Source organism: Chlorocebus sabaeus, chromosome 1, assembly GCF_047675955.1.
Source record: "Chlorocebus sabaeus isolate Y175 chromosome 1, mChlSab1.0.hap1, whole genome shotgun sequence".
Classification (NCBI taxonomy): Eukaryota; Metazoa; Chordata; class Mammalia; order Primates; family Cercopithecidae; genus Chlorocebus; species Chlorocebus sabaeus.
The window spans coordinates 53,491,746-53,506,368 of NC_132904.1; the positions used below are offsets into that span (position 1 = coordinate 53,491,746).

The 14,623-nt window shown below is 44.0% G+C and overlaps 1 protein-coding gene across 2 annotated transcripts in view; it reads left to right on the plus strand.

The window, feature by feature from the left end:
* The window catches only part of GALNT18 (polypeptide N-acetylgalactosaminyltransferase 18), a 355,896-nt gene that overhangs the window by 244,363 nt on the left and 96,910 nt on the right, over positions 1 to 14,623 (plus strand). For both annotated transcript variants that reach the window (XM_037999716.2, XM_008006704.3), the window contains exons 4-6: positions 1,287 to 1,470; positions 3,153 to 3,350; positions 7,931 to 8,045. In XM_037999716.2, the coding sequence (XP_037855644.1) occupies positions 1,287 to 1,470; positions 3,153 to 3,350; positions 7,931 to 8,045 (497 nt within the window). The remainder of the gene's footprint in view (positions 1 to 1,286; positions 1,471 to 3,152; positions 3,351 to 7,930; positions 8,046 to 14,623) is intronic.

A 14,623-nucleotide genomic window follows, 5' to 3' on the forward strand; every position in this document is an offset into this window, starting at 1 on the left:
TTGTTGTGACTTTAGATTATATTAATAGGAACATAGATTCTAGATTAAGGGAGGTGATTTGTTTCTTCTATTCTGTATAGCCCAGTTTACTTTAGAAATATTAGGTCAACTTCTGCATAATACGAAAGGGTTTGAGAAAAACTAACTTAATTAGAGGGAAGTTCAACATGATTAGAGAATTTGAAATCGTGATATATGTGGAAACACAAGGAGGAACTGAAGCTATTTGACCTGGAGAAGTCCTTAACAAGGACTTAAGAATGGGCTTCAATTCTAAAGCGTTGTTATGTGGAAAGAGGGACTTGATCTGCCTTCTGTGTCTCCAAAATAGGTCCCATTGCACTCATGAGTGGAAGATTGAGGGACCCTGGCATTTGGAGGTCAGAAGAAGGAAGAACATCTAATAGTTGAAGAGGCCCTCTAAGGAATGGATTGCATAGATTTCCCTTTTACTGCAGGGGCTAGATGATCACTCATCAGGCAGACAGAGGGGATTCACACCTTGGGATGGATGCTTGGTTCAAAAGGAACTTTAGAATTCTGTCCAACCAACTATGAGGGCTGTCGTGGGCTCTTACCTTAGCTGCTGTAGAAAACATAATGAATGCAGCTGCAGTGCCCTCTCTTGCTGAGGGGTTCAGGGGCTGCTGCTGAGGCCTGTTTCTGTTGCTGCAGGCCTCATTTGCAGTTCTGAAAAAGCAGAGGCATCAAATGCTTAGCCAGGCCCAGGACCACAGGCAGCAAACCAACACCAGCTGTTCACATGGGCACAGCTCCTGGCCATCCACTTCCTAGAAAGATGGAGATCCAGGCAGAGAGTGGATCCTGGGCTGGGGTCTTGGCAGAGGGATTATAGGAGCACCGATGGAGATGGAGACCACTAAGAGGGAGGTAACTGCACTGATGATGGCTTTTCAAGTCACTAGACATGGTTTGAAAGTAGACTGTGCCACTCACAAGCTGCATGATGCTGGAGAACTTGACTAATTCTTTTGAGCTACCATTTTCCCATTGGCTTGTTGCGAAGATTAAATAGACCGTGTGTGCAGTGTATATGACCCTGTGTATTGCTGAGCCTCAGGAAATACTGTATTCCCCTCTATGTTTCCCTTCAAAACTAAGCGGTGCTGGCCACTGCGTGGACCACTGAAGAAGACACAGGGAGGGGAATGGGCCCCCCAGGCTTTCTCTGGGGATCAGTTCACCCTAAAAGAGTGACTGTTGTGATTGCCCCTTCTGCCTCCTGACCTCCCTCCCATGCTAAGTCTGCATTTTCTCCCTGACAGAGGAACTGAAGGAGAAGCTGACCGAATATGTGGACAAGGTGAACAGCCAGAAGCCAGGCTTCATCAAAGTCGTGCGTCACAGCAAGCAGGAAGGCCTCATCCGCTCCAGGGTCAGCGGCTGGAGGGCGGCCACTGCCCCTGTGGTGGCACTCTTTGATGCCCACGTGGAGTTCAATGTGGGCTGGTAAGTGCCCCTTAGGATAGGAGGAGGAGTCCCAGTGGGATCTAGGGCTTCGGCTCCAATAGTGCAAAGCATGCTGGGATCTTGGTCATAGCCTAAGAGATAATTCTGGGAATGGGTGAAATGTGGGTGTGTGAGTGAGCCAGGCAACAAAGCTGGAACTTTAGAGTTTGAGGTGTGGTAGAGGGGAGGGGGTACCCAGGGGTCAACGGGTCAGCACACAGTGCCTAATAGGCATGGTGACATCACATGTGACTCTGGCTGGCAGAGTCATCAGGGAAAAGGGTACATGCTAAGGGCAAAGCAGAGAGTGCCCGGCTAAGGACAGGGTTCCAATGCCTAGGAAAGGAGAGCTGGGCCAAACGTGAGGCAGAAACCCAGCCTCACAGCCAGGGCCAACACCAAGTGGGCAAAGGTAGGGGAAAGTTGCCTAATGTCACAGGTAGCCCGGGCTTTCCCACTGCCAGATCGGAGGTAGCACGTAATCTCAGATTCTCCCTATGGTGAAACTGTCTAAGAAAATCTTTCTTTCTCTGGTCAGAGCTGCTCAGATGCTGGGGGAAAGGGACCAGACAGAAGGCCCCAGTGGCTGCAACCAGCCAGGAATAGAGTGGCAGATGCAGACCTCCCTGCAGGGCTGGAGGGCACAGTGCCACCTGCTGTGTGTAACTTTGCCTGGGCCTGGGAGACACAGGCTGTGGCGATGACCATGAGTAGCTGGGGCAAGTAGGTGGCCACCCTTTTGTCAATAGGCCTGTTGTCACTGGGGTCTGCTCTGCTCCCCAGACTCCACAGTGCCAGCCTCTGCCTCCAGCGAGTGGGAGACGAAGACACTTCAGCAGGCAGGGCGTGCACACAGCCCGGCCTGGATGCTGCCATAACAGGCCCAAATTAAGGCTGCAACACAGTCATTTTTTATAGCTGAAGTCCCTGCTTGCCATTTGTGACTATTTAAACAGAATTTTCTTTGGATTTATGGCCAGGATAGGAGAGGGACACTTACTATTTCAAGCTGATTTGAATAAACAGTTATACACCAAATGTATTATTAATGAGAAGCTTATCATTCCTGTCTGCAAACACATTACTCGCCTGGTGCCTGCAGGGGCTTCCCGGCTCCCTGGGAAAGCCCAAATGCCCCACCCCTCCTTGGGTGGTTGGGGAACCCTTCTGGGGGGTGGATGTGGCATAGCTGGCATTCCAAGGCAGCATTGCATGGCTGGCGGATGTAGGTTTGTTCTCACCTCCTAGTCTCTGCCATCCTCATCTGTCTTTTCCTCCAGATTGATACATAGAATTTTAGCAAAATCAAAGCCCAAGGTGAAAGCTTCTTCTGGACCCTCAGATCTATTTCTTTCTTCTCTTTCTTTTTTACGTCTTGATTTTTTTTTTCTAATGGAGAAAGGGAAAGTGAGCAGGAACAAGGCTGGCTGGAATAAGAATCTCTCAGCTCAGCTCTGGATATGCTGATGGAGTGGTAGAGCCTCTTGCCATCCGGGAAATCCTCAGGGAACGGGAAGTTGAATAGGGGCTCCTTCCCAGAAGGCAGTGCACCTCTCCATCAGAGGAGATGGGCAGGCTTTCCTTCCTCTTTCTGCTGGGGAAGGACCTTCGGGAGATGCTACTCTGGATATTTCCACCTTGGAAATGGTTACCCCCTCTCTGGCTGTCTCCTCTCTGCCCAGGGCTGAACCTGTCCTCACTCGCATCAAGGAGAACCGGAAGCGGATCATCTCGCCGTCCTTTGATAACATCAAATATGACAACTTTGAAATAGAAGAGTACCCGCTGGCTGCCCAGGGCTTTGACTGGGAACTGTGGTGCCGCTACCTAAATCCCCCCAAGGCCTGGTGGAAGCTGGAGAACTCCACAGCCCCAATCAGGTAAAGCAAATCTTTACCTGTGGGTCTCTCTGCTTTGACCTCCAGGCTAGGAACCCCCTACTGGCCCAATGCTTATTCTCCAACTTGAGCCCCATCGTGGGGATGACAGGGGTAGGCAGGGTTGAAAGGAACTGCAGTCTGATCTTCAGTCACTGCCATGGGCTCTGAAGATCTCAGAATCCATTCACAGCCTCAAAGTGACCCATTTCCACACATCACTGTGTCTGGGCGCCAAGCACTGTGCTCCAGATTGGGGATCCAGAGTGATGAAGATTTGGTTCCCACTCCCAAAAGCCTGGAGTCTAGTGAAGACAGACAAAATCGTTGGAATAGGAACATTATTCTACCATGCAGGCAGAAACTGCATTGAAAGTGGAGAAATGCTTTTCAGAGGATAGCATTTTCACTTGTTTTTGAAGGCGAGTAGAAGATGGCTAGGTTGGGGAATGGACGTCCATATGCAAAGTTCACGAACACAGAGAAGGTGCGAAGTGACTAGAAGTGGGAAGCCAGCCAGCAGCCCCAGGTAGTGAGGGTGGAGGGGCTGAGAGGCAAGACCAGACCCCACAGGATAGCATATACCTTGGTGATATTTGAATGTTATTCTGTAAGACTCAGACAAAAGTGACTTCATACTGTATTTCAAAGGTCCCAAATTCTTTCCTGCCTTTGCTGCCATCTTCCTGGACTCATGAATGACTCCCCTGTGCAGTCTTAGCTTTTAAGGTTCAGGACGCCTCCAACAGCTATCTCCACTAGTTTTTATTTCTGTCTATGTTTGTTTTTGTTTTTGTTTTTGTGGCAGAGTCTCACTCTGTCGCCCAGGCTGGAGTACAGTGGCGTGATCTCGGCTCACTGAAGCCTCCGCGCCCCACCCCCCAACCCTGAGTTCAAGTGATTCTCCTGCCTCAGCCTCTCAAGTAGCTGGGATTACAGGCACCTGCCATCGTGCCTGGCTGATTTTTGTATTTTTTAGTAGAGACAGGGTTTCGCCATGTTGGCCAGGCTGGTCTTGAACTCCTGACCTCGTGATCTACCTACTTCTGCCTCCCAAAGTGCTGGGATTACAGGCGTGAGCCACTGAGCCCAGCCTATTTCTGTCTAAATTGATGATACAGTGGGTGTCTTTATGCTCCCTACAAAGTTCTGCCCGTTACAAAACAGAAGGCACCAGAAGGTGGCCTAGGGCACAGTTTTTGGAGTTAAAGAGATTAGAAGCTCATGTTGTTTTGTATTACATGAGGGAGAAAGGATATGAAAAATTTAATTGAAAGTCAGTCATTATTACTTAAGATCACATTTTTCCTCGCCAGAAGAAAAAAATATATACTCACACTTAAAATGGAATAGAAGAAAACACCACCTAACTTTCCTGAAGTTGCCTGTTACCTACTCTGCTCGGCCCCTGCCACAATTTTGTGTTGTTAAACATTTGCTGAGAGTCTGCTATGTACAAGGGTCTTTTACATGCATTGGCTCATTTGATCATCATTATAACCTGTTGACCACTCATGTCTCATCCCTGTTTTACAAGATGAGGAGAGCAAGACTGAGAGAGGAGAATGGCCCTGCCAAAGGCTCTGGGCGGTAGAGCCAAGATCCACCCACGGAAGCTAGACTCAGTGGCTAGTTTTCACCCCTCTATTGTCCACTGTTGAGCTCAGAACGGTCGTAGCTGTTTTCTGCTCCTAGGCCTGATGAATGCTGTTGAAGGGAAATATGCCCCCATGCAATGAGCATTCCTGCAGAAGACTGCATTGACATTAACTGTTTCTGTTCTGCTCATCTCTAACTGTATCAGTCCAGTCTTAATCAGCAAGCCTGCATTCCAGGTCCTTGCCAGACAATGTCATCTCAACCTCAAATTTTCTATCACTCAATTTTTATCAAAAACTTGGTTGAGGGAAATAACTTTTATGGAAGATTTTTGGAAGAACATTCCTGGTTTTATTCCCAGATGAAGACAGCTCCACAGAAAGCTGTGATTTATACAAATGTATCTTGCCCATCCGAGCTCCCTTTGCTTTCAAGCTATACTTTAGTGCTCTGCCCACACGTGGCATAAGTCATAAAAAGAGCCCAGCAGTATCTTCTAGTGTATTCTAAAGAGATGTCTTTGCGATGGCTGCTCCGTAAGTCACCAGGTGACCCCATTAAGAAAATCCACGTGAGAAATTTCTTTCAAACTGACTGCCAGTCAGAGAAAGCCTTGCTGTCCCCAGGGAATCAATTAATGTGACATTTTCACATGAGAACTGTACATTTTGTTTCTAAGACCATGTGTGTTCTTTCCACTTTGACCAACAGGAAACTCAAAGGCAAACTTTCATGTCTACTTCAAGAACAATTGAGAGAGGACTTTGGTCTGCACATGCATTCCAATTTGTTGCAATCTTTAGGTCTGTCTAGACATTTATCTATTTATGGTTTTCTATGTATTTTAAATTTTCTCATAAGCTATTTCTAATCCTTTCAGGAATGAGGCAAGGTGTAAATCAATAACCCTTTCACGCTGACAGAATCCACTTAATACCCTAGCCGGTTAATAATAAACCACTGAGGTGGCCTGTACTCATCTCAGAGTAACTGTTTCAGATTCTGTTCATTACCTGGCTTGAACTGTCAGTTTGAGGAAGGTCCCTTACTGTGTATCCTGAAAGCATTTTTCCAGCGTGCCCTGTCATATCCAACACTTAGGAATGCAGAGGCAAATGCCAAGACCCCACTCTGCCAGCCTGATGTTTCTGAATCATCACATATTTAAAGAGGAGATCTTCTAGACTTAGTGCACAATTGCATCTTTTTACCTTTTTAAATGACCTTTTGAGTGCCAGTTATGTCCCAGAGGCTTCAAGTGTTTTAATTTAGTCTGTGTGAGGTTAGAATGGATCCTATGTTACAGACATGGAATCGGAGGCTCAGAGAGGCTAGGGAACTTCTCTTAGAGACATACACCCAGAAGAGTGATTTTTCCCAGAGAGATTACCTCTAAGGCCTGGGTTCTGTTACCTCCACCACAGCAGGGTCTCAGTCTGCTTTAGGAGTGGTAGATTAGCTTCCCAGGATGCCTGCAGGTCTATGAGGGTGAAGACATTTAGAATAAAATGCAGTGATTTGAAAGGAAGAGAAACAGTGGCTCCAGGGTGCCAGTCTCTGCCTGAGCAGCCTCCTGTATCGGCATTCCCCAGGGAAATGGCCAGCAAACTCGCCTTTCTCCACCTTGATAAGTTTCCATTTTCAAAGACGGGTTCATTTACATGTGATTGACTGATAGTTTTCTCATCCCTGAGGAGCCTTCATTTCTCCTTTTATTCCCCCACTCCCACCAAGTCGTCCAGCCAGGCAAGGGCTAGAAATGATAGCAATAAGCAGTAGAACAATTCAACGTCACTGCATAAGCAGTGCTCTCACTGAGAAGCAGCCCCGTGCTCTCATGCTGACTCACCTCATGTGAATCGTTGTCTGTGAGGTGCTGCACTGGGTGTCTGCACAGAGCTGGTGAGACCCAAGCTCACAGCCCTCAAGGAAGGAAAAGCCTTCCAGCTCCTGGACCCCATAGCTGTTGGCAGGTTGTTCCAGCCTAAGAACCCTGTTGAATTAGAGACTCAGGCCATGTACCTAAGCTCTGCCTGTTGGCTATCTCCTCCTGGTGTCACACAGGTACCTTAAGGTCAGTTTTTCCACCACCCAAGCTTCTTTCTTTTGAAACCAGCTTCTTCTCCTGTGCCCATGTATTGATGAGTGGCCCACAACCCACTGTCACCCGAGCCAGAAAGCCAGATGGCATCCAGGTTCCTCCCCCTTTCTCACCCTTGTGTAGTTCATCTGTTTTGAAGTTCTGCTGATTTTACATCAAAATATGTCTTTAAACAATTCCTGTCTCTGTTCCTGATACTCTGACTCAGCTCTCCATCATTTTTCAACTGGATACAGCAATGAGCTTCCTAGCTGGGCCCCTCAATTCCCACCCCTTCCCCTCTGGTCAGTCACCCACAGCTGCCTGACTATTCTCTTTAAAAAACACAGATCTGCTCACACCACTGTCTTGCTTAAAATTCCTCATGGACACCTATTTACCTGCAGATAAAATTCAAATATTTTAGCCCGCTACCCAAAGCCCTTTGCAACCTGGTGCCAGCTAATCTTTCTAAGTGGACCAAGGATGACATACAGATCCTAAGTTGGGGAAGGATAGGAAAACTGGTATGCATTCCCAAGCAGGAACAGAGACTGACTGTGCAGAGGTCAGGGTCAGGGCAGCTAGAGATACAGTCAACCTAGACTGGCAGGCTGAGCACCACCTCTCACAGCTAACACACACACAAGCACCACCCCACTAAAGCTGATCCCAGGATGGCAGGTGTCTGCCCGCTGCCCGGAGGAAACAGTCTTTCTGGAGTGGTTGGGTGAGGCCAGACCCAGGGACCACTCCAGGAACAAGCCTCACACTGGCTCTGGCAGCAGAGGAAAGAAGAGCACCAGATCCTCCTGACAGTAAGGCCTTACTGCTCTTACTCCTCAGACAGCCACACCAGACAGCCCCTCTGCTCACCACTGGCCCATCTCCCCTGCCCCTGCAGGAGCCCCGCCCTCATTGGCTGCTTCATTGTGGACCGGCAGTACTTCCAGGAGATTGGCCTGCTGGACGAAGGCATGGAAGTCTACGGAGGCGAGAATGTGGAGCTTGGGATCAGGGTGAGTGGAGTTTCTCACTCAAAGGGCTCGGCTCAGCTCCCACCAGGGTAATGAGTCTGGGGTGGAGAAATGGGGTTTAAGGTTGAGGGTTACAGACTGATTCAGAACGTCCAGTCCTGAACCCTGGTCCACATGTGTGTGATTGGGATTGGGAAGACACGGGGTGGAGCCTCTTGACTTTTCAGGAAGAAGAGGGCTTTAGAACCTGCTTGGCTGGGGCAGGGAGCATGGGAGAGGTAGAGCTGCCAACTCAAGGGAACAGCCTCTTTTAAAATCAAACTGAGGTCCATCGGAGTAAGCAAAAGTGTGCTCCAGGAAGCAATAACAGGCATCGAGGGTGGCTGGACAAGAGTGACCCTGAGTCAGCTCCCTTGGGATTTCTCACTCTGACACTCTCTGTCTTCTCCACAGTGGCCATAGAACATTCCCGAACACTTTGTTAAGAGAGAGCCCGGGGAAATAAACCCAGGGTGTATAAACAGCAAGAGGAAGTCAAGCTCACTGCAGGCTGCTTTCTGACCCCAGGCGCTAGCCAGACACACAGCCCATTCCTGCCTCATGCCATTCTCCTGCCCCAAAGTACAGGGTTTTTTCCAACAATCAGCTCATGGCATGGATCCCCAAGAGGCTCTATGTTATTTCTCATCCTACGGGAACATTTCCTAGGCTTTCTGGCTCCTTCCCCTTGGCTAATGAAAACATAAATCTATGATGAAGCCCGCTTTCCTATCTGAGGTTCCTGTTAGGTCCCCTGGTGTTAGGCAGGAATGCGATGATGGATACAATGAAGGATCTTGTCCTGGAAGGAAGCCTGCCCACCTCTATGACCAGGGATTGCCCTTGGCAGACCCAGTATTGGAAATGCAGGGTGTCCTCCCCATGATGGCCCCCACTGTCTTCTCCATGGGGAACTCATAGCAGTCAGCCACCCCCACACGCTCCAGGCTTGCCGATGCTTGGAAAGAACCCTGTGCCTACTGGTGTCCATAGGGATTATCTGAGATGCTCCAACTCACTGCCAGCCTGTTCACACATCCGTGCAGACCTCATCTGCCTGGTTCAACCTACTGGCCCTACTCTGGCACCTTTGGCCTTAGTGTCTGCATCTGATGTCTCTAATTCTTGATACTCAATTCCCACTGAAGGACTGTAGCGTGGATGCACCCTCCTCTAACCTCTAACCTCCTTCAAACTTCCACCCCACCAGGCAGGCAACAGTCCTTGCCCCTGACCTGAAGGGGAGATTGGGCATCCACAAGGAGCATCTTAGGATGCCTGCAATGACGTGACAGGCACTGTGTGGGGCCTGACTCACCACCCAGACTTAATGCTAGGGCTTTGAGGACTGGCGACATGAACAGCCTGTCTGAAGCTGAGCTTAGAAACCACTTCCAGACACCTGTATTCACTGAAACCCTGAGAAATTGCTTTGGAAGCAGTCAAAATGCATGGACTTATTGGGGAGCTAATGTATTCATGGAGGACAGCTCCTGCATAATCACCCTCGTTTCTGCAGCTCTCTCTACATCGGCCATTTATTCCCCATTTGCGTCCTCGCCATCTCATTTCAGCACTGCTCCTGGATAGATGCTCACCCCAAACATAATATTTTTCACGAGGAGCTGCTGTCAGGAATTCTCTGAGTGGGCCGGACCGCCTCCATTCGCTTGTGTTCTCTGGGTAAAAATGTGCAGGATTGGAGAAAGGAATTAGATTTGTGAACTCTGCTTCCAACATGTGTGTGAGTCAATCACAGAGTGCAGATTTCTGGCTTTTCCTTCCTTAGATTATAAAGTTATAAAGCTATTCTGGAGTGTGGGCCTGGGTGAGGCTCTCAAATACAAGTTAAAATGTCTCTGAGTGATTTCGTGTACAGAGTTTAAAACACAGTTTACAATGATATCTATTTTTTTGTGTTTTTTTTTTTTTTCCTCCATCTCTTCCCTCTCAGTTGACAGAGATGAAGTGTCATTGGAGTTGAAGAAAGGGTGGCATTTAAAGCAGAGAACCTACAAGCTGTTAGCTGGCAAAACTGAGTACAAATGGGAGGGATGAGTTCTTTTGAATTTCAGTTCCTCCTTTAAGGGTTACAGAACCACTGATCATCAGCAAAACAGATTTTCTCCTTTTGTATGGTTATTATTATTTGTCTTTCTTTCGTGTTTGATGAGTTAACTTTCCAATGGTTTGGTTTCCTCTATAAAGTAGCACACCTGCCCTAATTACACTATAGGATTGTGTATCAATATGAAAGACATCACTTTTCAGCCTTTGCTTAAGCAGAGACAAATTATTCAAAGTCCTTACCTATCTGGAACACAGAAAGAAAGTTGTTTGTGCAACTACTAAATCCCTGCTTTGTGCCATGGGTTATATTGGCACTTACGTCATCCATCCACAAAACACCCTAAAAATACTATTATTGTAATAGTGGGGTTTTTTTTCCAGATGATACTGTGAAATTAGGAGCTTATGTATATCTCAAGGTCATGTACCTTGTAAGAGGTAGAGAAAGGATTGAGCCCTAGATCTTTATGATTTGAGGACTAGACAGATATACCACAGTGATCTAGGGATAAAAGTACTTTGAGCACCATCTCAAAAAAAGATATTGAAACATCCATGCAGTTATTATCTTCTACTTTATTCACATTTATGTCTACTGAGTCCCTATTTAAAGTCTTACTCTTATTTTGTGCTCTGTTTTTTGTTTTGTTTTGTTTTGTTTTGTTTTGTTCTGATTTGTAAGTCTGCACCACAATGAGAAAAAGGAAGGATCTGCTGTGGCCAAGCATAGGGAAATGAGTGAGAAATAGGAGCTGACATTGAATAGAAAACAGAAAGATTATATAAATGATAACTGTAAAAGTGCTAGAATGCATAAGAAAACATTTAAGGGCTGGCAAGGGATTGAAATTGTTGGAGACTGTTATGGTTTGAATTCAGTGCCCCCAGCCCCAATGTGTCCTAACCTCCTGTGAATGTGATCTCATTTGGAAACGGGGTCCTTGCAGATGTAATCAAGTTAAGATAAAATTGTGCTATATTAGGATGGACCCTAATCCAACAGGACTGATGATGTCCTTATAAGAAGAGGAAAATTTAGTCACAGGCAAACATAAAGGAAAGACCACCATGTGAAGGTGGAGGTAGAGATTGGAGTTATGATGTCAAAAGCTCAGGAACACCTGGGGCTATCGAAAGCTGGAACAGGCAAAGAAGGATCCTTCCCTAGAGGGTTGGGAGGGAACACAGTCCAGTCAATATGTTGATTTCAGACTTCTGGCCTCCAGAGCTGTGAGAGAATAAATTTATGCTGTTTTAGGTGATCCAGATTGTGATACTTTGTTATAAGAGCCCTGGGAAACCAACACAGGGACCAAAAAAGTAAGCCTAAGTGGAACCTGGAGAAAGGTTGAGGCTATTCTATATGGAGAACCTGGTGACATTTAAGTTTGTGTTTTCTCGACTTCATAGAATACAGAGAACAGAAAGCCAAAGGCTTGCCTTACTTCCCGTAAAGCTGGGACTCCAAAGGCCTGTTTTCTCAGTATAAAATAGAAATCCTCTCTGGAGAAAGAGCCTTTTAACCCAGGCCACACAATTCCCACAGGGAGAGTTTTAAGGAATATGAATTTACAGTTTTAAAAACATCACAAAACAGACAAGGGAAAAAGAAAGTAACAAGAGGAAACAGCAGCAGTATCAGTGGATAGCCAAACCGGACCCACAAAGTCTCCAACTTTTGAATCCATCAGACACGGAATATAAACTAAGTTATATCATACACTTAGAAAAATAAGAGATTGAAAATATGAATAAGGAGCAAGATACTATAAAAATAATCAGTCATAGTAGGATAAAAATGGAATTTCAAACATGAAAAATGTAAAAATGGCAATTAAAAGTTCAACAGATGGCCAGAATAGCTATGTGAATACTATTAAAGGAATAAAATTAAGCACTTTGGGAGGCCGAGGCGGGCGGATCACAAGGTCAGGAGATCGAGACCACGGTGAAACCCCGTCACTACTAAAAATAGAAAAAATTAGCTGGGCGCGGTGGCGGGCGCCTGTTGTCCCAGCTACTCGGGAGGCTGAGGCAGGAGAATGGCGTGAACCCGGGAGGCGGAGCTTGCAGTGAGCCGAGATCGTGCCACTGCACTCCAGCCTGGGGGACAGAGCGAGACTCTGTCTCAAAAAAAAAAAAGGAAACTGGAAAATAGATCTAAAGAAATCATTCAAAATGAGCCCAAGGGACCCAGAAAAAATTGTGAAAAAATATTAAAAGACATGTAGAATTGAAATTGTGGATTTAATATCTTAAAATTCCAAGCAGAGATGATCCTTTTCTCCAGAGAGGATTTCTATTCTATACTGAGAAAACAGTATGGAGGGTTAGGCAAAAGCCATATTTAAATAAATGAGGGCTTAAAATTTTCCCAAACTGATAAAAGACACCAATCCTCAGATTTAAGAAGTCATGCCATCCAAAGTGAGGTAAACATAAAGATATCCCCATTTAGATATACCATAGAGGAACTACAGAATATCAAAGACAAATAAAAGATCTGACAGCAGTCAAAGAGAAAAGATAGATGACCTAAGTCAATAATAATTAGAATAACAGCTGACTTTTCAACTGTAACAGTGGGACCCAGAAGACTATGATATGTCTTCCTTACACTGAGAGAAAATAATTGTCAACGTATAAGTGTATACCCAATTAAAACATCCTTCAAAAACTAGGGTAAAATAAAGTCATCTTCAGATACACAAAAACTGATAGAGTTTGTCATTAACAAGAACTCAAGAAAATAAGTTATGAATGATACACTTCAGGCTTAAGAAAAAAGATCCCAGAAGGAAGTCTGAGACAAAAGAAGATGAGTAGCCTCAAAAAGTGGTACATATATGAGCAAATATAAAGAAATATTGATGACAAATAATACAGGGTAGTGTCTTGTGGAGTTATTAAAACTATAATATATGATGACAATAGCATATAGCTTAGGAGGGAGTGATTGGACTCAAGATGTTCTAAAATACCTACATTGTTAATGAGGATGGAAAGAATGTTGTTTAAATTTTGGTAACTTAAGTAAATATGTTAGAATTTCCAGGAAAGTCATAAAAATCATAAAAATAGAAAATATAACTTCCAAAGTAATAGAAGAAAAGTAAAGTGTAAAAGTGTTATACAAGAGAGAAGTAGAAATATAGATCATGCAAAGAAAAAGCATACAATAAGATGATTGAAAAACCCCAAATATGTTAGTAAATATGGTACATGGACAAAGTAGAAGACAAGTAATTTTGGAGTAGATTTAACTTTTTAATAGCTATTTATAAGAAATATGTCCGAAACATAATTCAGAAATGTTGAAATCTAAAAGGATAAAAAAAGTCAAAACAGGCAGATGTCAATCAAAAGAAACTTGCAGTGGTTAAATTAACATTAGAAAAGAAAGACTGTTACAATATGCTTTAGTGTAAGTAAAGACTATTTCTACAAAATGTTAAATGTACAATTCATTAGGAATATATAACAGTTATAAACTTTTATTCACCTAATTGCACCACCTTAATTTACATAAGGAAAAACTGACAGAATTACAAGGATACATTGACAGCTCCACTAACGTAGTTGAGAATGTTAATAAGTTTTCCCGAGTAATTGATAGACCAACACAATTAACAGTTTGAAGCTAATGGGCACATATAGAACACTGCATATAACAGCTGCTGAACACACTTTCTTTCCCAAGAACTCATGGAATATTTATGAAAGTTGACCACATACTAAGGTATAAAACAAGAGTCAATGAATTTTAAGGGATCAGCATCATATAAAACATGTTATCTGACCACAATACAATTAATTTAGAAATTCACAACCAAAAATTATAGACAAAAGTCATATTTTTACATATTGTGAAACACACTTCTAAATAATTTATAGGTCAAATAATAAATTATACTGAACATTTGAAAATATTTTGAACTGAGTGATAAATATACTACATATTACATTACATGAAATATAGCTAAAATAATATTAAGAAATTATTTAGCATTGTATGGCATCTTTTATGCAAAAAGAAGAGTTAAAAGTTAATGAGCTAAGAACACAATATAAGCCATTAGAAAAATATCAGAATAAAAACAGCAGATGACAATAATAAAGAACAGAAACTAATGAAATAGACTAATAAAGCCAAAGCTTGGTTCTTTGAAAATACTAATCAAATTGACAAATCTTTATCAAGAAAGAACAAATAAACAACAATGGGAATGGAAAAGGGGACATTTCTACAGACAATATACACTCAAAAGATAAGAGTGTATTATGAACAAGTTTATGCCAAAATTTGAAAACTTGAATGAAAAGCACAAATTTATAGAAACGTATGCCTTCCAAAAACTGACACAAAGAAATTGTTAAAAAACAAATTTATCCTATAGCCATTGAAGCAATTAAATTGGTGGTTTAAAATATTCTGAAAAATGAAAATTAGGATGTGATGGTTTTACCATCAAATGCTGCCAAACTTTCAAGGAACAAAAATATTCCAAACT